This window comes from Bicyclus anynana, chromosome 16, assembly GCF_947172395.1.
Source record: "Bicyclus anynana chromosome 16, ilBicAnyn1.1, whole genome shotgun sequence".
Classification (NCBI taxonomy): domain Eukaryota; kingdom Metazoa; phylum Arthropoda; class Insecta; order Lepidoptera; family Nymphalidae; genus Bicyclus; species Bicyclus anynana.
The window spans coordinates 11,936,748-11,960,138 of NC_069098.1; the positions used below are offsets into that span (position 1 = coordinate 11,936,748).

The 23,391-nt window shown below is 35.4% G+C and overlaps 2 protein-coding genes across 7 annotated transcripts in view; one reads left to right on the top strand and one right to left on the bottom strand.

Moving 5' to 3' along the window:
• Nucleotides 1-17,905, top strand: part of LOC112057847 (uncharacterized) — a 32,831-nt gene extending 14,926 nt beyond the window's left edge. For both annotated transcript variants that reach the window (XM_052885999.1, XM_024098407.2), the window contains exons 2-6: nt 12,353-12,532; nt 13,633-13,754; nt 14,377-14,617; nt 15,151-15,413; nt 15,505-17,905. In XM_052885999.1, coding sequence (XP_052741959.1) covers nt 12,439-12,532; nt 13,633-13,754; nt 14,377-14,617; nt 15,151-15,413; nt 15,505-17,586 — 2,802 coding nt within the window. In that variant the 5' untranslated portion in view covers nt 12,353-12,438 and the 3' untranslated portion in view covers nt 17,587-17,905. The remainder of the gene's footprint in view (nt 1-12,352; nt 12,533-13,632; nt 13,755-14,376; nt 14,618-15,150; nt 15,414-15,504) is intronic.
• Nucleotides 17,906-17,930: 25 nt separating this feature from the next.
• The window catches only part of LOC112057848 (inositol-trisphosphate 3-kinase A), a 167,195-nt gene continuing 161,734 nt past the window's right edge, over nt 17,931-23,391 (bottom strand). For all 5 annotated transcript variants that reach the window (XM_024098408.2, XM_052886000.1, XM_052886001.1 and 2 more), the window contains 4 exons: nt 22,891-22,963; nt 22,029-22,156; nt 20,147-20,398; nt 17,931-19,201 (listed from right to left, as the gene is read on the bottom strand). In XM_024098408.2, the coding sequence (XP_023954176.1) occupies nt 18,857-19,201; nt 20,147-20,398; nt 22,029-22,156; nt 22,891-22,963 (798 nt within the window). In that variant the 3' untranslated portion in view covers nt 17,931-18,856. The remainder of the gene's footprint in view (nt 19,202-20,146; nt 20,399-22,028; nt 22,157-22,890; nt 22,964-23,391) is intronic.

Below are 23,391 nucleotides of genomic sequence, written 5' to 3' on the forward strand. Positions count from 1 at the left end.
CATAAGTGTGTATGAGAAAAAGTCCAAAACGAGTTTCAGAGTACAAGTTTTAGGGGTATCAACATCTTCGTGAAAAAATCTCACAGTGTGTGGTTGTTTTTTTGTCTTACAATGATAATATAGTAAAACGATGAAATAGATTTTATTAGGTTACCTGTATTTTATTACTATCAAAGAGATTCCAGACTGGAAAGCTCTAGCTTGAAATCAGAAAGGCAGACATAAGAGTCAACACTATCAAAAGATCGGATAATTGAGCAATGTGAGCCAGCTTATGCTGGAAAGCGATCATCACATAGAGGGGCAATGCAGAGATAAGTGTGCCAGACGATTCTGAGAAAACCTAATAAAATTGAAATTGAACTTATTTGCGTAGGGTACTTCTTCTTGTTTCCTGAGCTTTTTCCTCACTTGACCACTGAGGCTGGCCATTACACGTAGGTCCATTAGGTCCCCAATGAAGTCACTCGAGCCACCCAAGCTTGCTTCAGAAGCTTAGCAGGCTGCCTAGGTCGCCGAACGCCTCATGGAGTGTTGCTAAGAAGCCAACGTTCTACCCGTTGTTCAGATACACCTCTGTATCTAAACATAACATGTATCGGTGTTTCTTCTTCCTTCATGCATATTCGGCTCAGAGACTGTCGGTTATACCTATTACCAAAAGGTGTTTATTGAATGAGCAGTGTCCTAAGTTTAAGTCTGTTACAGTTAAGTTTAAGTAGCTTTATCAATGACTATGTTACACTATACATATGTTACGTGCCTACAAAATCAGCACAAAAAGTGATTTGAATTTAGCGACTCCACTGAGCCAACACTAGCACAATTTTATGATTACTTAAGACAATTATGCAGATTTTGTCCGCCTCAGTTTTGATGTGCTAGTATTCCTATTTCTATTCCCAGTGGCCTATTTCTAGTTTAAACAATCGTTGTGTTTTATCGTTAAACGTGGGTGTAAGGCCTCTTTGGTATGTGTTTGGTAGGCAGTCATTTGTGTGAGCCTATGACTCTGTTGCTAAGGATTAATTAACGAATACATATTCATTTTGGCTCATTAATTAATGGATGGCTCAGCTCTGCTCGGGTTAGGCCTTAACTTTCTGTGTAGTTTTAGATCCATCAAATCTGAAACACGATGCCATTCTCATTTTTTAATAGTGGCTATTACGTAAGACTAAATTCACAATTGTGACCACAATGCTCTAATGAAACGATGGCTATGCGAAACACGCCACATCTTATTGTTTCAAATCGTCACCAATGATTCATGATATATAATTTTATTTGCAGTTATAGCTGCAATGAGAATACTTAATTATTAATCTACATGTGATTACTTCTAAAGTAAATAAGTCATTTCTATTAACTCTAAAAGTTAAAGTTTAACGTTAATCATATCTTAATTTTGGACTGATTGCTACCTAATAGTTCTTAGCTGTTTCTTGTGGGTCAGATTCATTATTGAAGATTCTGTTAGTTGTTGGAGGTACTATGGACTTGTAAGAGCCGCTATACTCTGCATGTCTTTATGATGAAAATTAAAAGAAAATAAAGAAGAAAGATTTGATAATTTGTTTGTATGTTTGTTTGCGTTGAAATGGTTCCGAAACTACTAAACCGATTTGAAAAATTCATTCACTGTTCAGGAAGCTAAACTACCCCGGGTGCTATAGGCTATATTTTATCCCGTATGTTTACGAAAACGGGAACTACGCGAGTGAAACCACGTGGCATCTGCTAGTTGGTAACATAAAAGAAATTGTAAGCTTATAGAAATTTTCATCATTCTTTCTGAATAACTACTAATCCTAATAATTACTTAGCTTAAAATAATCAAACATATTAAAACCTTTGTCATATCAAATGAGACCAAATTGAAAATGTTAGAAGAAAAACGAAGTTTTTTAAGTTTTTATTAGGTACGTTGGAGACCACCGTAGTGAATGCACTACGACAAGTATCTCTTGGATATTTTGTACTCACGGAAGGAGTTAATAAAGATGAAGCAAAGACTGAAAATATTATTTAACATCACAAAGTGGAAAGATATACGACATAGGTAAACACTTACGGCCTCCGTCACATCGTGATGGGAAAATTAGACTTTGATTAGTACGTGGTGTCCGACATATAGACAGATATATATGTAAAATAATATATAGAATACTTATTTTAAATGTAAACCAAAATTCACGGGTTAACCCTCACTATGGATACAATTCAATATATCATTTCCAAAGACCGCTACAGAAGATTAATCTTAAACGGTGATAAAGGGTCACCGAAAGCTAAGGGGCTAGTGACTGGAGAAATGATTTATACTGAGGAAAACATGACATTAGTTCAGATCGTAGTCACAAGACTTAAGTCTATATTTAAGTCTTGTCGTGAAATTAAAAAAAGTAAGTTTCTAAAGATTTCGAATACTTAGTATGTTTGAATCTATAGATTTTTCAGTGCCTCCACATTTTCTATAGATTGTGGGTTGCTGCTCTGGTTATCCTAGCTTACAAGTAAAATCTTAATAGCCTGGAGTTGGGAAGTTTGTAATATTGGTACAGACCCGTATCTCGGAGAGTACGGTAAGCCTTCGTCCTGCGCCTGATCTTTCACCGGTCGTGTCGGTCTGACGTCCCATTGGACTAGAGAGTGCACCTGTGCTCGCGCACACACTTGTGCATTATAGTATCTCCTGCGTACATGGTTAATATCACTACGAGACCGCCATGGCCGAAACACGAAAAAATAACAAGTTAGTCGGGAGCAATGCAAGCAACATGAGAATAAGATGTTATTTTATCCATTTGTTTTACAATTACTTAATCAACCCATGACTTAATCTGACAAAAGTGACCCTAGATGGGAGATTATAAATTTAGATTAACAATGACACAACTTCGTTTTGTAATGCAGAACACAACAGCAAATGCACATGATAAGTAAAACATGAATGGTAATTGAATTAAATTATTGATGAACCTATTGGTGATTAATTAATTTAATTTTAAAATCAATAAAAAGGTTTCATGGAATCCTAATAGAATTAAAAGTAGATTATCTATCGGTATTCCTTAGAAACATGTTACGAACAATTCATAACATAAATTCCATATCATCATAACAAATGATTGTAAATCAAATTCTTAAATACTTGTACAACACAGAACAAAGGAATAGTCAGTGAATAAAAATGATATTTTTTGGCTGACCTACTCCAAGTAAGTACCTATATTTGATGTAGATTCGTTAAAGCCTTTTAATTTCACTATATCCTTATTCGCCAAGTTACTGTTAGTTTTAATGTATGTTGGAGACCGTGACGAACAATTTTTAGGTCAACAATTCAATGTCAGGACATTAAACCGATTCTGTATCACAATGCATTGTTATACAAACATTCGGGATATTGAATAAAATTTTTGATAAACGCTAACCTCCAGTAATTTGCGCTAACACGAAAAGCATCACGATCTTACTAATTCAATAAGCACTGCTGTCGCACAAATCAAATAATACAAAATTACAGTTAGGTATAGGTACTCAGTAATTTTTTTTCCGGGAAGTCCGTTTGGCATAGGAGAAGAAGTAAGAAGTAAAATGACCAAACATGTTTTAAGCAGTGAGAATCGACTAGCTAAAAACACCCAGTAGACATTTTACATGAAAAAATTATAAAATAGTGCGAATAATACAATGTATAATACAATTTAAAACTTACGTGCTAACTGGGAAGGATAAAAGACTCTTCCCAGACGTCATTTTAGTCCGGAGTAGTAGAATAAAGACTATTTTCTATTAAGGTCTTAATACATAGACAGAAATGTAAACAAAGGGCTGGAGATCCCGTCACAAAACAGTCTTGAGAATGCTGTTACGCGCTGTTCTAAGTGAACTAAATACTTACGTGCATACATCAACCGTTCGAGCAGTTGCATTGAGCAGTTATCAATGGCAGTTTCAAGCTATTGACTCTGACTGCAAGAACGGTCCATGTACGTTTATCATTGGCTAACTGCTCGAACTGCCCGTGTCTACAGTCTAATCTAACAGTGTAGTTTAATTATAATCAAACGCTTATTGGGACCACAGCTTACTGAAGTCATCCTCTAATCTAACAGTCTAGTTTAATTATAATCAAACGCTTATTGGGACCACAGCTTACTGAAGTCATCCTCTAATCTAACAGTCTAGTTTAATTATAATCAAACGCTTATTGGGACCACAGCTTACTGAAGTCATCCTCTAATCTAACAGTCTAGTTTAATTATAATCAGACGCTTATTGGGACCACAGCTTACTGAAGTCATCCTCTAATCTAACAGTCTAGTTTAATTATAATCAAACGCTTATTGGAACCACAGCTTACTGAAGTCATCCTCTAATCTAACAGTCTAGTCTAATCATAATCAAACGCTTATTGGGACCACAGCTTACTGAAGTCATCCTCTAATCTAACAGTCTAGTTTAATTATAATCAAACGCTTATTGGGACCACAGCTTACTGAAGTCATCCTCTAATCTAACAGTCTAGTTTAATTATAATCAAACGCTTATTGGGACCACAGCTTACTGAAGTCATCCTCTATGTGACTCGGCCTTTAGAATTTTGTAAACCTTGGAAAATCTATTTATTTATTTTATTTATTTAGGAAGACCAACCGCAGAACATTGTATCGTCTATACATATTGATTTCATACGTTGTGCCCAATGGCGAATGTTCAACTTATTACAGAACTTCACAACGTTTACAATATTTAAAAAATATAATACATAGTTTATGTTATCTAACTACAATATAAGTATATCTTAATTCTAAAAATTAAAAAATATTACAAACTATTTACAATACTACAAATTAAATTAAATTAAAACACAAAAATACAAATCGAATAAAACAAACAAAAAATAAAAAAATACAAATTAAATTAAATGAACAGAACAAAAGTACAATAATTGAATATTGGTTATTAAAGTTAAAATCGTTGGATTACATGGGGTTTTTGGGTTAGGGATAATAGTACTGAAGCTTCGAGGTTAGATTCTACGTCTGGTACTTTGTCTTCCTCAGCGAAAACGTTTTGGAAAAGAAAAGCTTAATGGTCAAAATGTATATTATATACCTATATATTATTCGATACCGAAAAACGTTAAAGAATCTATTGTAGTATACGATTAGCAACTGCAACTTTTGTTTAGTACATCAATAAAACAATTTGGAGGCAATTAAGCTATTGAAGCGACAATAAAACGTGTATCGACTGTACAAAATGTAATTGTATGGCGCCCAACAATCTTGTACCTAAAAGATAACTAAGTGGTGTGTTAAGTGCATTTAATATCTTTACTGACTAGTCAATTGGACATGGCAGTCCATCGACGAATAAAAATAAGAATAAGAATTGTTTTATTTGAATAAACTCAGTACATAAATAGCCCTGGCCCTTAAACTAGGTAAGCCCGTGTCTTAAGGGCCAGTGACTTCCCTGGGTACATATGCTACATACAATATCCAATCTGACTGACGTTTAGCCGAAACAGATTACTTACCAATATAATTATTCCAATTTCATATTCAAATTTATACATAATATATTATTAGATAAAACTCTATACATATTACAGTAGCGTAGCGTGCCTTGGAGGGGCCCCGTATCAATATTAGTTGGGAGGCCCAATTAATGACGGATAAAGATTTCTCAAAAAAAAAAACAAAAATTGACTTTTCCATTGAAAAATTGTCTTTTATCAGACTTGTCACTATTGTCTATAGAGGCAGAAATTAAAAAAAAAAACTGAAATTGTCTTCAGCTATAGATGATTTAATTTGCTGAAAATAAAGGCAAGCATAGAGTATATTTAATTTGATCTGTTGCTAGCTGAATATCTAGGAGGAAGTGATAACTAGCTAGCATTTATGTTTCTTTTGTGAGAACTATTAACCCTTTATTTGGGCCCTTAACTAAACTTGATACAGGGCCCTCTATGGCACGCTACGCCACTGTATTACAGCAATCAACAGTTCCCTTGATCTTGACAGTGGTTCTGCCCTCCATATTGTCAACGTCCAATTCGTTCACAATCACCTTTATAGGCTTTATATACCTGTAATAATGATTTGACGACAATAGTTGTACCGCTCCCTCTTTTCCTGGCGTAATATCACTGAATTCGATATAGTACAAATGCGGACTATTAATAGATGGCTGCTGAAAATGTACAAATTCCATATACAGGGTGACTCGTAATTAATGGATAAAACGCAAATGTTAGATACATCACCTAATTATCTAAAACTAATTTGAATAGTTTTCCAAAAATCCCTAGGGTGACCAAGTTATATTTTATTTTCGGATTTTTCAAATTTTTTTATATCTTTAATCAGTTTTTTCAAAGGTAGCTTGGTCACCCTAGAGAGAGAGCATACGTCGCTTTTAAGCGCCATGTCTAGCAAGATAGAAAACTAAAACATATTATTTTTATTCAAAGACAAATTAGCACTGGACTACTTGTACATGTGTTTTCTGTGCCTGGACTATAATCTCAATTTTCACCCGATGTTAAGAGAACTATATAGTCTAAGATGGAAGCGGGCATACTTTGAACAAGTTTTAGTGGTACAAGTTTATTCTGCCTTGTCTTATTCTCTTACGGTTATGCGTGGGAGGAAAAGGAGTGCGCGGATAATATAAAGTCGTGCGCGCGTGGTATCTATATTCCCCTCCCGGCCCCCGCGAACCATGCGGAGTGTTACGAACGAAATCATAAAATCTTAAGCTGACCAGAGCTGAGAACTGAACCCAGAACTTTCTGTTGAGAACCGCATCACTTTAATTGGAAATGAATAAAGTACCTATAGATGTACCTACTTACTTACGATTTGAGATCACCTAATTGTATATTGAATCAATAACAAGGCCTCGATTTCTGCAAATGATTGCAGGATACAATATCCTTTTAAAGCTAGTGTAACGAACATGTGTCTAAGACAGACATAAATACTCAGATTAGCATCGATTAAGGTCTAGGATATCATTCTCAAAAGAGCAAAGCTTTTTTAAATTTTTTCATGTTTCTCCTAACAACAAATTAGACAATTTGTCAGTAGACCATAAAATTGTACCTCGTTGTAAAAAAAAACTTAAATACCTAATTAACTATCCACAATAACGTTTTGCTCGTGATCTTGTAATTATTTTAACACTTTGTTTAACTAGATCCTTAGTTTAGTTAAAGCTACTGTATTATATGGAAATATTGTCACATAATGACGCAATTATTTACTAACTAATGAATTACCTCAGAGAGAGCAGTGATAGCCCAGTGGATATGACCTCTGCCTCCGATTCCGAGGGGCGTAGGTTCGAATCCGGCCCCGGGCATGCATCTTCAACTTTTCAGATATGTGCATATTAAGAAAAATGTCACGTGCCTCAAAGGAAAAACATCGTGAGGAAACCTGCATACCTGAGAATCTGTGAAGTCTATCAATCCGTATTAAGTCAGCGTGGTGGACTATTGGCCTAACCCCTCTTATTTTGAGAGGAGACCCGTGCCCAGCAGTGAGCCGAATACGGGTTGATAATGATGATGATGATGAATTACCTCATAAACTAGTTCCTCTAGTTAGAACTATTTAAGATCCTAAAGTCTAGGGTATGTTTTTGAGTTAGAGCGAAATATACTATGCACAAAAATTAAGGGAGCAGAAAAAAAATCCAAATTTTTGGGGAATTTTCAACAGGCTGTAACTTATACAAAAATGATCGTACAGCAAAAAAAAAAGCAAATTGTAGCTCTAAGTGTTTAGTTTTTGGATCTGAGTTTGAAAATTTTTTTTTGAAAATATTTTTCGAGTAATCATAAGAAATTACCGAAAAAAAAATTCTCGAAATTTTTTTGGTTTTTTTTTTTAATCTACGGACGTGGAAAAATTTTTTTCGACTCAACCTCCATATGGACCGGATAGCTTGTTTATTCAGATTTAATTTCGTTTTTTTTAAATCTCGATACGAGCATTTCTCGCTGAGATATCGATGTTTGAATGGAAAAAGATCATTTTGTCTTTGATTACCGATATCTCAACAACCAATAATCGCACAGAAATTTTGAGGTTGGTTTTAAAAACTTAAATAAATTCTCTACAAGGATTGGCAATTGAATTTTGAAAAAAAAATTTTTTTTCGATCATTGAATTTGAAAAAGCATCCAAAAAAGGGGTTTTTGTCGTTTTTCGGAATATTCGACTTGCCTTGGGGGTATCAACTTTTAATTTATTCAATTAATTTCGTCGTCATCAACCCATATTCGGCTCACTGCTGAGCTCGAGTCTCCTCTCAGAATGAGAGGGGTTAGGCCAATAGTCCACCACGCTGGCCCAATGCGGATTGGCAGACTTCACACACGCAGAGAATTAAGATAATTCTCTGGTATGCAGGTTTCCTCACGATGTTTTCCTTCACCGATTGAGACACGTGATATTTAATTTCTTAAAATGCACACAACTGAAAAGTTGGAGGTGCATGCCCCGGACCGGATTCGAACCCACACCCTCCGGAATCGGAGGCAGAGGTCATATCCACTGGGCTATCACGGCTCAATTAATTTGTGACTAGGAAAATTAAATGCGGAAGAGTAAAATCGGTGAGAAAGTGAGTCGCTACATTTTTTTTTGATTTGGGCCAATGGAAAAAAATTAAAATTTTTTTTTTCTTAAATTTTTCAAGTCACTAATACAGAATTGAGAGAAAGTGAAAAAAAAAATTTTTTTCATTTTTGATAAAAATTATGACATTTTCAGGGCGAAATTCTTGCTCCTTTAATTTTTTCAAAAATTCGATCAAGTGGGAAAAAAAAAACGGTTGGCTGGATTGAATTGAAACTTTGTAGGGTTTTTGTGGGTATATTGAACAGTAAAAGGCACACTTAACGTCAGTGGTTTCCGCAATTATTTTGATTCATCATCATCATCATATCAGCCGATGGACGTCCACTGCAGGACATAGGCCTTTTGTAGGGACTTCCAATCATCACGATACTGAGCCGCCTGCATCCAGCGAATCCCTGCGATTCGCTTGATGTCGTCAGTCCACCTGGTGGGGGGTCGGCCAACACTGCGCTTACTAGTGCGGGGTCGCCATTCCAGCACTTTGGGACCCCAACGTCCATCGGCTCTTCGAATTATGTGCCCCGCCCATTGCCACTTCAGCTTCGCAACTCGTTGAGCTATGTCGGTGACTTTGGTTCTTCTGCGGATCTCTTCATTTCTGATTCGATCACGCAGAGATACTCCTAACATAGCTCGTTCCATCGCCCGCTGTGTGACTCTGAGCCTTCTTATGAGGCCCATAGTTAGCGACCAAGTCTCGGAACCATAGGTCATCACTGGCAACACGCACTGTTCGAAGACTTTCGTCTTCAGGCACTGAGGAATTTCGGACGAAAAGATGTCGCGAAGCTTCCCGAATGCAGCCCAACCGAGTTGGATTCGACGGTTCACCTCTTTCTCGAAATTGGACCTACCTAACTGGATCATATGTCCTAGGTATATGTATTCGTCTACAATTTCGAGTGCAGCGTTCTCAACTATAACTGGGTGGAGCGATACATGAGCATTACACATTACTTTCGTTTTGGCCATGTTCATTTTTAGGCCCACCTGTTGAGAAACTCTGCTGAGGTCATTGAGCATGGTACTAAGGTCATCCAGAGTCTCTGCCATGATGACTACATCGTCCGCGAACCGCAGTTGAGTGATGTACTCGCCATTGATGTTGATGCCAAGTCCGCCCCAGTCCAGAAGCTTAAAGACGTCTTCCAATGCGGCGGTAAATAGCTTCGGAGAGATCACATCTCCCTGACGCACTCCTCGCTGCAACTGGATTGGCCTCGTAGTCTAATCCTGAAAACGGACTGACATAGTGGCGTTTTCGTACAAACACTTCAACGCTTGGATATACCTGTAATCAATTCGGCATCTCTGCAATGACCTTAGCACAGCCCAGGTTTCCACCGAATCGAAGGCTTTCTCATAATCCACAAACGCTAAGCAAAGTGGCAGGTTATACTCGTGAGTCTTCTGTATAACCTGCCGCAGCGTATGGATGTGGTCTATGGTACTAAAGCCTTTTCGGAAACCGGCTTGTTCGGGAGGCTGGAAGTCGTCAAACCTATTAGCGAGACGATTCGTAATGACTCTCGAGAACAATTTGTAAACATGGCTCAGCAGCGAGATGGGTCTGTAATTCTTCAGCAAGGTGTTGTCACCTTTTTTGAAGAAAAGAACCACCACGCTCCTATGCCACGCCTCAGGCGTTGTGCCCTCGTGAATGACGGAATTGAACAATCGCTGAAGGACTTTAAGTATCGGTTTTCCACCCGCTTTCTGCTGTGATTCCGTCCTCACCTGGCGCCTTATTGTTCTTCAGGTGTTTGAGAGCCACACTAATCTCGTATAGGCTGACGTCCGGGATATCTTCGGTATAGTGTCGGGTCAACTTGGCTCTGGGGTCTTTAGCCAAATTGGCAACAGGCTGCTGAGTAGTCGTGTATAGCTGTCCATAGAACTTCTCGACCTCACTTAATTATATTTTGTTTGGGCGCTTGATTTTCCAAAAAACGACAAAAAGCCCTTTTTTGGATGCTTTTTCAAATTCATGTAATGATTGAAAAAAAATTTTTTTTTGAAAATTCAATTGCCAATCCTTGTAGAGAATTTATTCAAATTTTTAAAACCAACCTCAAAATTTCTGTGCAATCATTGGTTGCTGAGATATTGGTAATCAAAGACAAAATGATCTTTTTCCATTCAAACATCGATATCTCAGCGAGAAATGCTCGTATCGAGATTTAAAAAAAACGAAATTAAATCTGAATAAACAAGCTATCCGGTCCATATGGAGGTTGAGTCGAAAAAATTTTTTCCACGTCCGTAGATTAAAAAAAAACCAAAAAAATTTCGAGAATTTTTTTTTCGGTGGTTTTCTTATGATTACTCAAAAAATATTTTCAAAAAAAAAATTTCAAACTCAGATCCAAAAACTAAACTCTTAGAGCTACAATTGGCTTTTTTTTTTGCTGTACGATCATTTTTGTATAAGTTACAGCCTGTTGGAAATCCCCCAAAAATTTGGATTTTTTTTCTGCTCCCTTAATTTTTGTGCATAGTATAGCTTAATTCCGTGGCTATTTAGTTTTTCAAGATATATTTCAGTAACTTTTGAATTATCTCTTATAATAAATAATCTACGTTGCATACTTCAATAGAAATTAGAATGGATTAATTTTATTTTCATGGATTTCTTCACAAATAAGCTGCTTCGATAAATGCTGCCTTAAGGTCTTAAAGGCATGTTTTTAAAGAAGAACGAAATAGTCAAATTTTCATGGCCGTTTCCTTTTCCAAGATACACTTTATCTGTTTGCCACTTACTACTCACCAAAATTGTTTCAGCGGTTTATGCTTGAAGTAGAAACAATTCACAGAGGTATTTACTATTAATATTAGTATGGATAAGTACTTGGAGTCGTAAAATATTAACCGTAAATCTATTGTTCTATTCATCATATTAAACAATAAACGTTTTGATTATTAATTGTTAATTTTATTATGGTTGGTACCAAAATGGTGCAGTTATTTCTTGGTTTATTAACTCTATGACATATATAAGATACAATTTTTTCCATGTGTTTGATGCCCACGACCTATGTTTATTATTATAACATTAATAAACAAATTATTAAATTAACATTTCCAAAGAAAATAGGTTATTTTAATATTTAATGTTACATTTACAACAGAAACATGTGCTGTTTATATTATATAAATAAAATATAGCACTTTTTTTTTATTCTTTACAAGTTAGCCCTTGACTACAATCTCACCTGATGGTAAGTGATGATGCAGTCTAAGATGGAAGCGGGCTAACTTGTTAGGAGGAGGATGAAAATCCATACCCCTTTCGGTTTCTACACGGCATCGTACCGGAACGCTAAATCGCTTGGCGGTACGTCTTTGTCGGTAGGGTGGTAACTAGCCACGGCCGAAGCCTCCCACCAGCCAGACCTGGACAAATTAAGATTCGCACTTCCCGATAATGTAGCATTCTGCTGATAAAAGAATTTTTGAAATCGGATCAGTAGTTCCGAAGATTACACCTAACAAAGAATGTTACAAACTTACAAACTTTACCTCTTTATAATATTAGTATAGATGTATAATGAAATTTACTTCAGCCTTTTCAAATATTACGTACTCGTAATTTTTCAAATTCTGTAAGAATAAATATACTATGTGATAAAAGGCACAATACCTATATTCGATTACTAATGAGCCCTGTCTGTAATTTCCAGATCTTCTCTATGAAAACTACATCCCGAACGACCCTGAGAAGCAAGACAACATACTACGCAAGCTGTCTGAATACTGTGGCAAGTCCATGTTCAATTACACCACAGAAGACGCCGAACCTCCATTCAAGTGGGACTTCTACCACTCTTTCTTCTTCTCCTACACTGTTGTCAGTACTATAGGTAAGAATTCCTATTATTGCCAAAAATATAAAAACTACTTGCATTATCATCATCATTATCAGCTTCAGACTAAATACATAAGGACTAGTATCGCAGACTAATTACTTAGGGACTAGTATCGCACCCAAATTCACGAACGAAATTGGCTGTCTTTTTTTTTAAGGAAAACTAGCTTAGATTATAGGTATGTATATTGTATATATATCTTATACTAAACTAGAAGTTGTTGACCGTTTTTTACACTATTCAACTACACAAAATTATGTATTTTTACGGAGTTCTTAAACCGACGAACACGATTATAACTATGAATCTTCGATTCTATAGAGACAGTTTTTATAATCGCATAAGATCGTTGATCTTATACTTTGACAGAAAAGTAACGTCTAACGAGGCAGATCCTAATGTAATAGTTATCAGTCGATGAAATCCACTCTTGTAAGAACTTCCAAATACCACGGTCTTCAGCTACTAGCATCCAGTGGTTATCCAAACATACCTACCAACCTGGATGCAATGTCTGTCATTTAAGATAAAGGTTTTCCATCATCCTAGCTCCAGAGTTGGCTCAAACTGGTTGTAAAAACTCAAAAACATTTCATATCCATCTCCTATCTGGAGAGAGGCCTTAAAATGTAATTTTTATCCATCTATTAAGGAAGTTAACCCAGTAGATATGACCCTGCCTCCGATTCCGGAAGGTGTAGATTCTAATCGGGTTCAGGACATGCACCTCCAACTTTTCAGTTATGAGCATTTTATGAAGTTAATTATCACATTTCTCAAACGATGAAGAATCGTGAGGAAACCTGCATACATGAGAATTTTCTTAATTCTCTGCGTGTGTGAAGTCAGCCAATCCGCATTGGGCCAACGTGGTAGATCATTTGGCTTAACCCCTCTCATTCTGAGAGAAGGCTCAAGCTCAGCAGTGAGCCGAATATGGGTGTTTATGATGATGATAACGAATTTATTAATATGTAGTTTTATATCCGTATAATCTTCTTGCTACAGTTATTCTAAAAGTAGGTACTATAAAATATCATGAACTTTGCTTTTAAATGAATCTTTACTAATATTGGCTTCGTTTGGTTTTCCAGGTTACGGAAATTTGGCGCCAACGACCCACCTGTCAAGGATATTGATGATATTCTATGGATTGTTCGGTATACCGATCAATGGTATCCTCCTCGCAAACCTCGGTGAATACTTCGGCCTTCAGGTAAAAATAATGGCTACCCTTACTTAGTATAATAGCAATTGTATGAGAGATAATAATTGCTTGAAAAAATAACTCCTTATATTGCAAACTTAAGACCGGACGTCGCGTTACCTGCTTCCGTGGATGACGATAGCATTCCATGTATATCGTCTGGACGTTTGCTCTCTCCCAATAAATTTACAATCTAAGAAGGAAGCCTGAAAGTGGCGCCAGTGACTAAAGGTTCGGGTTGGACATGTAATGCGAATAACATTTGTAGTTACAAAAGTAGATGTATTGACTAAAATCGATAAAGGTATGTTATGTTTAGATGGTTTGGGAAAGTAGAAATGATGAATGAAAGTATACTAACAAAAGGAAATAAGGCTAAGGTGAATCTAAATGTTGGAAGGGGAAGGCCAAGGCGAACCTTCCCAACTAAATCCAGAATGTTCTAAATAAAGCCCAGGTCAAGAGTACCTTAAACCGACCAAATTGTATGAAAAGATTGATGAAAATGGTATAAACAAGCGAAATATGCAAGAGTAGTAGGAAGTGGAAGGATTTGGCCCCTTTTTACCTACGGGAATCAAGCATATTTGAATGTATATATGTTGAACTTTACTTATTATATCTGTTACAGCTCATTTCTGTATACCGCAAGTACAAAAGAAAAGATGAAAGGCGTGCTGATAAGCTGGATTATTTCTTCAGTAACCTCGGCATGCTTGGGCAAATCTTCCTCTATCTAGTGCCTGGATTTTTATTCTTCATATTCTTGCCAGCCTGCATTTTCATTGTATTTGAAGGCTGGGATTATGTTGCTGGCATATATTATGCGTTTGTCACATTAACTACTATAGGCTTTGGGGATTTAGTAGCAGGTTAGTGTTATTACGACGCTCATTTTGCTTATTTACCTAAGTTCAAACTCCATTATGGACTAGTGGTTAATATAATTATGCTCGAGTCTTGGCTGTGAATATTAAAATTTCAAGAAATTCTCAGTAGGAATCCGTGAAAAGTTCGAGGTGTTACATTCCCTTGACTCTGAGAGCATAATATCAATCCCGATCATTATCATTTATATCCGTTAGTGATAGATCGAATCAAACATTTTCATAATAAGTTCCCTTTGGAGCAGGGTTTATAGCTCTAACCCCTGCCTGTAGATGACCTACTAGTACTTCACAATAAAATGCTAAATCGCTTGGCGGCACCTCTTTGCCGGTTGGATGGTAATTAGACACAGCTGATGCCTATCACTAGTAGACCATTTCCTAAAACCCGAATTGGAAATCAATCCCAGGACCTATACATATAATGTAATAGGGAATGCCATGCTAGACAAACATTGTATTCCCGATCACGTAATTCGAGTAAGTAGTTAAATAACAAAGCATAATATATTTTTCAGGAACTGTAAACAATGGTTTTAAATCTGGCTATTTTATGGCGTACCAAATCTTTCTCATCATTTGGATTACTTTTGGCCTCGGGTATATTGTGATGTTGCTTGGTTTCATTACAAGTGGTATGCGATCTGAGAGAGTCCACAGATTGGAACAAAAATTTGCCTGCCAGTTAAAATCGACACAAAGCAAAATATTACAAGGATTCACAAGAGATATTGCTATTATTAGAAAAATTGTTAATGAAGCCAATTTATTAAAAGTGAAAGTGAGTATGGTATTACAAAATTAACAATTAAATATCATAGATAGTAGTATATATAGATAAAAATATAAAATACAAATTCATTTATTTTCAGCCTGTTTACGTGAAAGCTACGCCATTTTTATATAGAAGTTCCAGTTGCCCCAACTTTACTTTTGATATAGAACCAAGGGATCCAGTCGTTAAAAGAAAACGGGCGAACTCTGAAAATATTTACCTTTCCGCTAAAGATATGCTCCGTATCCAGTCGGATACTGATCTGCTTGGAATAGACAAAGAAAAGACATTTACCGCAACAGCTATTGTAAAACCAGTCGAATTATTAGCAAGAGTTGTAAATGTACTTGGCGGATTTGAAGCACAAAATCGTGATAGAGGTATTAATATTTTTGATGATGACCATATTTTAGCTAGTGAAAAACCGCCTCTTTTTAGCATTGGTCAAGAGTATATACCGAGTACTCCAAATAGTATGAGAACCAGAGCTTTAAGTGTAGCCGTACCAAATTACAAAAAAGAATCTGTTGCAAAATTAGATAATGACTTAACATGGACTAACGGTGATACAGCTGAAAAGTATAGGAAAGAGGCCAACATGCGTAGCGGTAAGTTTTCACTACCAGCGGCAGTATCATCCAATGATACAAGTTCTCAATCAAGAAGCCTATTTTCTCGGTTGTTTAGAAAGCCCAGTTCTAGCGAAAGTCCTGCTGAATACATCAAAAATACAATGAGGGGTAGATTAAGCACTCCTCATGGATCTTCAGAAAACAATAAGGAGAAAGAAAGGCGAAGCAGTATTTTCCCAACATTTGGTCTTAGTGATACACAAAAGGGCGATGTGGATGCTTATAAAGAAAATACAAAACGAGGCAGGCATAGTATTTTCCCTTCATTTGACTTTTCCGAGGATGAGGATAGAGCTGCCGCTAAAGCATATCAACAAAAACCTAAAAGACACAGCATATTTCCGACTTTTGATTTCAGTGAAGATGACGATGCATCTGCTGCTAAAGCATACAAAGAAAGAACTAGATCTGGTAGACATAGCATATTCCCAACATTTGATTTTAGTGATCCCGATGAGGATGCTAAACGTTACAAAGAAAATACAAGACGTGGTAGACATAGTATATTCCCGACCTTTGACTTTAGTGATCACACTAGTAATGATGAGGATACTGTCGATGAAGATGAAGTACAAAAGTACCAAAACCGTACTCGAAAGGGGCGTCTAAGTTTATTACCTACATTTGGTAGATCTAAGAAAAGCGATGATGAAACAATGCCGGAAAGTTCAGACGAATTAGTTAACTACAAGGAAAAAACACGTCATGGTCGCAGTAGTCTGTTTCCGTCATTTGGGAAAAGTAGAAAAATTAGTACACCAGAACCTTGTACCAGCGATCTTGAGGCAAGTATTAAACAATATCAAAATCAAACAAAAATGGGTCGGAGCAGTTTATTTGCTGGTGATGTAAATAGCTTTAGACAGGCTACTGAAGTAGGCCGAGGAAACGTCTTTTCTAGTGAATTAGATAATTATAGAAACAGAACACGTCATGGGCGTCCGAGTTTATTTGATCCTGATATAAATATTGCTAATCTTCCTGAATCAGAGCAAGTCGAAGTATTAGAAAATACAAGTGTTGCTGATTTACTACGTGCTCTAGCTGTTATAGACACAGTTAGTGGTGAAAGTAATTCAGATGGACCGAGTTCCTTAGATACACCGTCTTCAAGAAGACGCAGTTCTATCCGACCAGAATTAAATTTACCACCTATCCCTGGAAGAGGAGATTTCGAAGAAATTAGTGGACCAAGGAGAAGAAGAATATCAGTGCGAGCCGCAGCTCCGCAATTTACTCCAACTTTAGCTACGGTTGTTGCGGGAGCAGAATTGCAAATAACAGCAGCTGCACAAAGAGAAAACCGTATGTCTATGTTGATGCAAGCTCCTCCGCCTTATTCAGAAAGCGCTAATGAAGTTCATACTCCAAGGACAAGAAGATATTCACCTGCTCCCGCTATCGCAGAATCAAGTAGATCAGGGACAGCACCAGTGACTAGACTTTTCACACGAATGCGAAAAGAAAGTGCCTCTGCCAACGAGGAAGGTTCAAGACGCAATAGTTTAACCGATATTGTAATAGATAATAATAAAGAAAAGAGATGAAACGTAGCACAGTGCCAGTAATACTTTAGTGCAATTATTAGTATTAAGTATTTATGTAATTAATTTATTCTGTGTTAAATAAGCCGTCCAGTATATAATAGTGAATAGTAATATAATGTCACCATTTTATTATTTTTAGATTCCTATTTTCCTTGAAACTTATTGTATAATAAGGCTTAAAAAATACTTATTATTATTTAATAAATTGATTTACTCTGTATTATTAAAATATCTCATCGGAAATACTACTTCATTAAAAATATATTTTTATTTTTTCCCCATTTAAATTATCATTTATCTTATGATTCAAAATGGCCTAGGATGCAAGGTAAAAAAACACCAAATTATGTGATATGTTTTAATTAGTGCTTCCAATTATATTTAATATTACGTAAAGATAGTTACGTATATTGATACTTAGAAATTAAATTTCATCTAGTCGTTACACTAATATAGTGTAGTAATAATAACAATAAATATTTATATTATGACATGTGTATTGATTTTTTCTTTAGAAACCCTTAAAAAAATACAAACAATAATTTTAAGAAAGTTTATGGACCATCATTCAGAGTAAAGAAGATAAGCTTTCATCTAGTTCTGTAGATAATAATTTAGAAAATCCATAAGAATATTTAAATAAATCAATAACTGACATTATCCATATAATTTCCCAAGGCAATTTGGTTTAAAAAACAAAAATACATTAGATGAATTGCAATTTCAAACAATCTTGAAGTATTTATCGTGTTAAAATTTCAATAAACGATCTTCGATAGTTCGATAACTTTCATCGTTCAAACGTTCGATTTGTTCTATCGAATGTTAAAGTTTCAATTGAAGCTAAAGCTGATCCATCATAATTTATCAGTATGAATTTTTATACATATTATAATTGAATCTGACTTTAGATAAATCGGTAAGTTGGTCATTTAATATGCAATCTAAATATCTCTAATGTATTTTCACTTCAATTCACATAGCTTACAACATGGTTCTCCAATAAGTGCGAAAGTTTATTTATTGTTAAATCCTTGGCTATTATCAATATTATGGTCATCAATGAATTATAGAAATAAAATTACAATGACTTTTCTTACTAACTCTAGTATGAGTATTACAAACTTATCAATAATACAATTGCGGTCTTTTATACACTATTTACAATCATCAATAGCTTTCAGTACCGATACAGGTACTTCGTCTCTGTACAAAACACGTGGTCAAATTCACTATACAGATTTACTCTATATCAAAAAGCATTAAAATTTCAAGTTGCTAAAGTGTCCATTCGAACATTTTTATCTAACGTTAAATTAGAAAAACACTCAATGTTCCCATTATTGTCCTTTATGAGAGATTCAAAAATAGATATTAAGTTGTCAATGCCAATGAGGTAGCCATCTTCGTGGTTGTTGACCTTCCAAGCCGAATTGTGGTCGATGTTAGTACCATCAGGTACGGGAACTGTTTTCGCGAAGTCTATCATCCAAATGGAAGCTTTTCTCTTGTCATGGACGAAAAGTAGGGAACTGCCAATAAGTTCATGTGTTCTGAAGAAATTGGATTCTATTAACGTAGCCCGTATGCTCTTTAGTCTTTCAAGGTATCTCGGCTGCAACAAAAAAAGACAATTTTCATTATTTTTTATATTTTTAATAGTATAGTTTCGAAACCTTTTTTCATCATCATCATTATCAATCCATATTAGGCTCACTGATGATTTCGCGTATCCTCTCAGAATGAGAGGGGTTAGGCCAACAAAGTCCACTACGCTGGCCCAATGCGAATTGACAGACTTCACATACGCAAAGAATTAACAAAATTCTCCGTTATGAGGTTTTTTTATCCGTTTGAGAAATCTGATATTTAATTTCTTAAAATGCACACAACTGAAAAGTTGGAGGTGCATGCCCCGGACCGGTTTCCAAACCACACCCTCAGGAATCATAGGTAGATGTCATATCCACTGGGCAAATACGGCTCTCTTAGAAACCTCTAATGTAGATGTACATAAAATTGAATGAAATGTAAGCACACTTTATTATACACCATATAAACTAAGGATACCAAATAAATAAAATAAACAGTTAAACACGCACAACAGACCTGAGATAGATAAAAAAAAATAACTATAATATAAAATATCGTTGATAATAATGATGTTAATTACAGTATTTTGTTGGCGGAAGCTCTTGAAAAGTAGGTATATAAATGATATAGGAAAAATAACAAACAACAGCAGTATACTAGAAATATTATGTAGATAACCGTGACGTAAATAGTTCGTGTTTATCAATGTTTAGTCTTTAACAGATTACATAGGTCAGCGCATAATACTATTATAAGTAAATGAGCTTGCAATTGGCTTGATTCTAAGCAAGTAAAGTGATTGAGGATAAGACAAAAAACACATTAAATCACTCAGCTTTGATAAATCTATTCTATTTTGAAGAGAGAACTGATTTTGCAAGTTCTTTTAAATTTTGTGAGTTTCACAGGCTATTTTGAGGGAAACAGAAACTATTTAGGAATAGATATATAAGAAAATAGTTCTTACCACGGCAGTTGGAATGCTGGCGGTGAAATCTTTAAACGCTTCAACGATTTGATCTCTTGTTTTAGTAGTTTTAAAGTCTTTCGAACTTGTGCCATCTGCCTTCTTGACGCCGTCTATCCTGAAGCCGAGTGTGGATGTGGAACTGATGGTCTCCCGCCAGATCATGTATCTAGGCTTTGTGACGCCTTTACTTCTGTGTTCTTCTTCTGTTGGCGCTTTAGGATCTATCTGGATCATTTTTTCATACATGTCCTGAAAAACGATTTTTCTTATTAGTTTTACAATACTACAATCACAAACCAACTTCTTATGCAAATTGTTTTCTCCTTTAGAGTAGTCAGATTTAGTTTATTCTATGTCTCAAGTATATTTATCACTATATGACGTTATAAAACCAGTTTGTTATTTATAAATAAAGAACACTGTTGAACCTTAATGAGGTTTTCTATATTAAGACAGTCTTTATTAAAGGTCATTTAGGTTCAAGATGAAACGCAAATAGATGATTATTGTTTTAAAATGGTAGTTTAGTAAATGTTAATTTTCGAGTCAATTGTACAGTGATACTGTACATTTATCCTTCCATAATTATTATTAATTATCTAGGCGTTTAAAGTCTGCTTAGCAGTGGGCCAGCGTGGTGGACTATTGGCCTAACCCCTCTCATTCTGAGAGAGTACTCATTCTGAGAGAGTACTCATTCAGAGACTCGTGCTCAACAGTGAGCCGAATATGGGTTACTAATGATGAATTATTATTAATCTCATAGCAATAAATTGTAAACTTCCTTTTAACCGTTTTAACTTGAACAGTTTTTATTTATATTGAACAAATTAAATTTCTATGGATTAATATATATTTCATGGCACTGGACGAATCACACCAAAAACTATTGCACGGTATTGAATTAAGTTACTAATATTACAAAGAGGTTAAGTTTGTGGAGTTGTTAAGGGTAATCTCTGGATCTAATGAAAGCGATTTAGAAATTTCTTTTACCACTAGAAAGCCACGTCATTTGTGAGTGTCATAGGCAATATTCTAACCCAGTATTTTAACGGGAACGGAAATTACGCGGGTGAAACCGTGGGGCATCTTTAGTCAAAGTTTTTTATATAGATAGTATGTTATTACCGCGAGATAGTAATCTCGCGTGCACCAAATAGTTTCAACTGATTTTTATGTGCGTGATGCATTTCTGATGTAATATTTTCCATACCGTCACAGTTATATGAGCATTTGTTATTATTTAACCCATCAGTGCTGTCAGCATTCATTGCTTTTATGACGTAATGAAGTATTATGATGAGTAACTCATCATAATACTTCATCATGAATTGAAACTGTTTCAATTCACTTATTTGCACTGAAGTTTAATTTACTACGTAAATGTACAAGCATCATGATAATTATTCTATTTCTTACATTTAAATCATCGTAAAATTTGATAATTATGATGAAATTGATTTAGACTCCGCGCCACAAAAGAAGTCCCGCGGCTAAAATCTGAACTAAAATTGACAGCGCCTTATACAATTATGACCGCCATTACCAAATGACAATGAGTGCCATTAAGACATTAGCACCACGTCTACGGGACTTGTTTCTTGGCGCGGAGTATACATTTCATATTTTCATTAAGACAGTTATTTAAATAACCTCAACTTTTTGTTATATATTTTTTTTTAATATGACAAATATTCGAGTATCGCTTCCAATCACTGAAAAATACCATGTTAAAACCATGTCAGGATACTTAATAGTCTAACGGTCGGGGTTCGAACCTATGACCTCTCAGTGTGACTCTGGACTATTTACCGTGGATTGCTATTGAGAATTTCACTAGATAAAGTTGTATATGAAATGGGAGATTAATACTTACTTTTCTTAACTTAGTCTTTTCTTTCGCCTTAGCCAGTTCTTCTTCTAAGTAAGTTCGGACGCCGATCTTGCAGTCCATGACGCAGGGGCAGTCGAAGTCGCTTAGGAGATCTTGTAATTGTAAGTATACTGTGGTAAATTGTGGTTAAGGAATCAAAGGTAAAGTTTGAAAAGGAAACAACTAAAAAAGCCATTCCCTCTGTAAATGAAAAACCTGTGATATCTATATTATTGTATCCTCTATACAAATTTGTAAATGTGAAAGTTGCTAAGTTTATATGTTCGTTACTCTGTCACAAAATTACTAGACGGGTTTTGAGTATATTTGGCATAAATATAGATTATATAGGACACTTTTTATTACAGAAAACTAAACGATTCCAGCGAGATACTGAAAATTCTAAATTCATAGAGGGCGAAGTCGTGTGTTGTGTGTGAAGTTAATAAAATAATAAAAATGTAAGGCTTTAGAAAATATCATAAACTGTCACATTAAAGTACATATTTGACATAGATTTATAACACGTAGATAGTGTGTGGTCGCAAGACTCGTAAGCCGTTGTATGTGCTCCGAAATGGGAGCATTTGACGCATCGCTACGGCTACGACAAGTACGCTTGTGTGGATGTCGGCGAGTGAAATTAGCTTAGCTTATGTAGCCATTTCTGTGACTATGTGAACGAGTCACATACTCACAGAAATGGCTTACATTTGGAGTGAAAAATTGTTAGGTATTACGGGTCTAATAATATTAGTATTAGCAAATACGTCACTAATTTTTCTCCTTGGTGACAAATTTTTCACTAGTGGTGCATTTAGCGGATTTTTCTAGTTACGAAGGTTTTTATTTGAAAAAAGGATACGTTCTCCGTCTTCACACGTGACTTGCCCTTTGTATTCAGGTACAAATGGCCGCAGTATGTCTTTCATTAGCAACTGGAACAAAAGAAAATTTAATTAAGTAACAAAATTACAGAAACTGCCGTAATATAACCTTATACACAAGATACTATAATATGAATAGTATACAGAAATGTAGCCTAAGATGATTACTATACCAAGAAAGTCTTGATACATATATAAAACATCCTAAGCTACATCTCCACTTACCTAACATGAGATCAATTTGGATATACTTAGTCACAAAATATATAGTACAAATAAAGTTATAAGTCTTTCACAAGATTATTAACAGTATAGACCTATGACATAATACAGTAATAACGCTATCGATTAAAAATAATAAACGTAAACAAAAAAAAAACAGCATTGTTTATATTTCTCACACATTCACAATACAATAAGTAGTCTTATTATTGTGAATTGTTATAATGCAGTCGTTATACTAAGTATATATAATACGT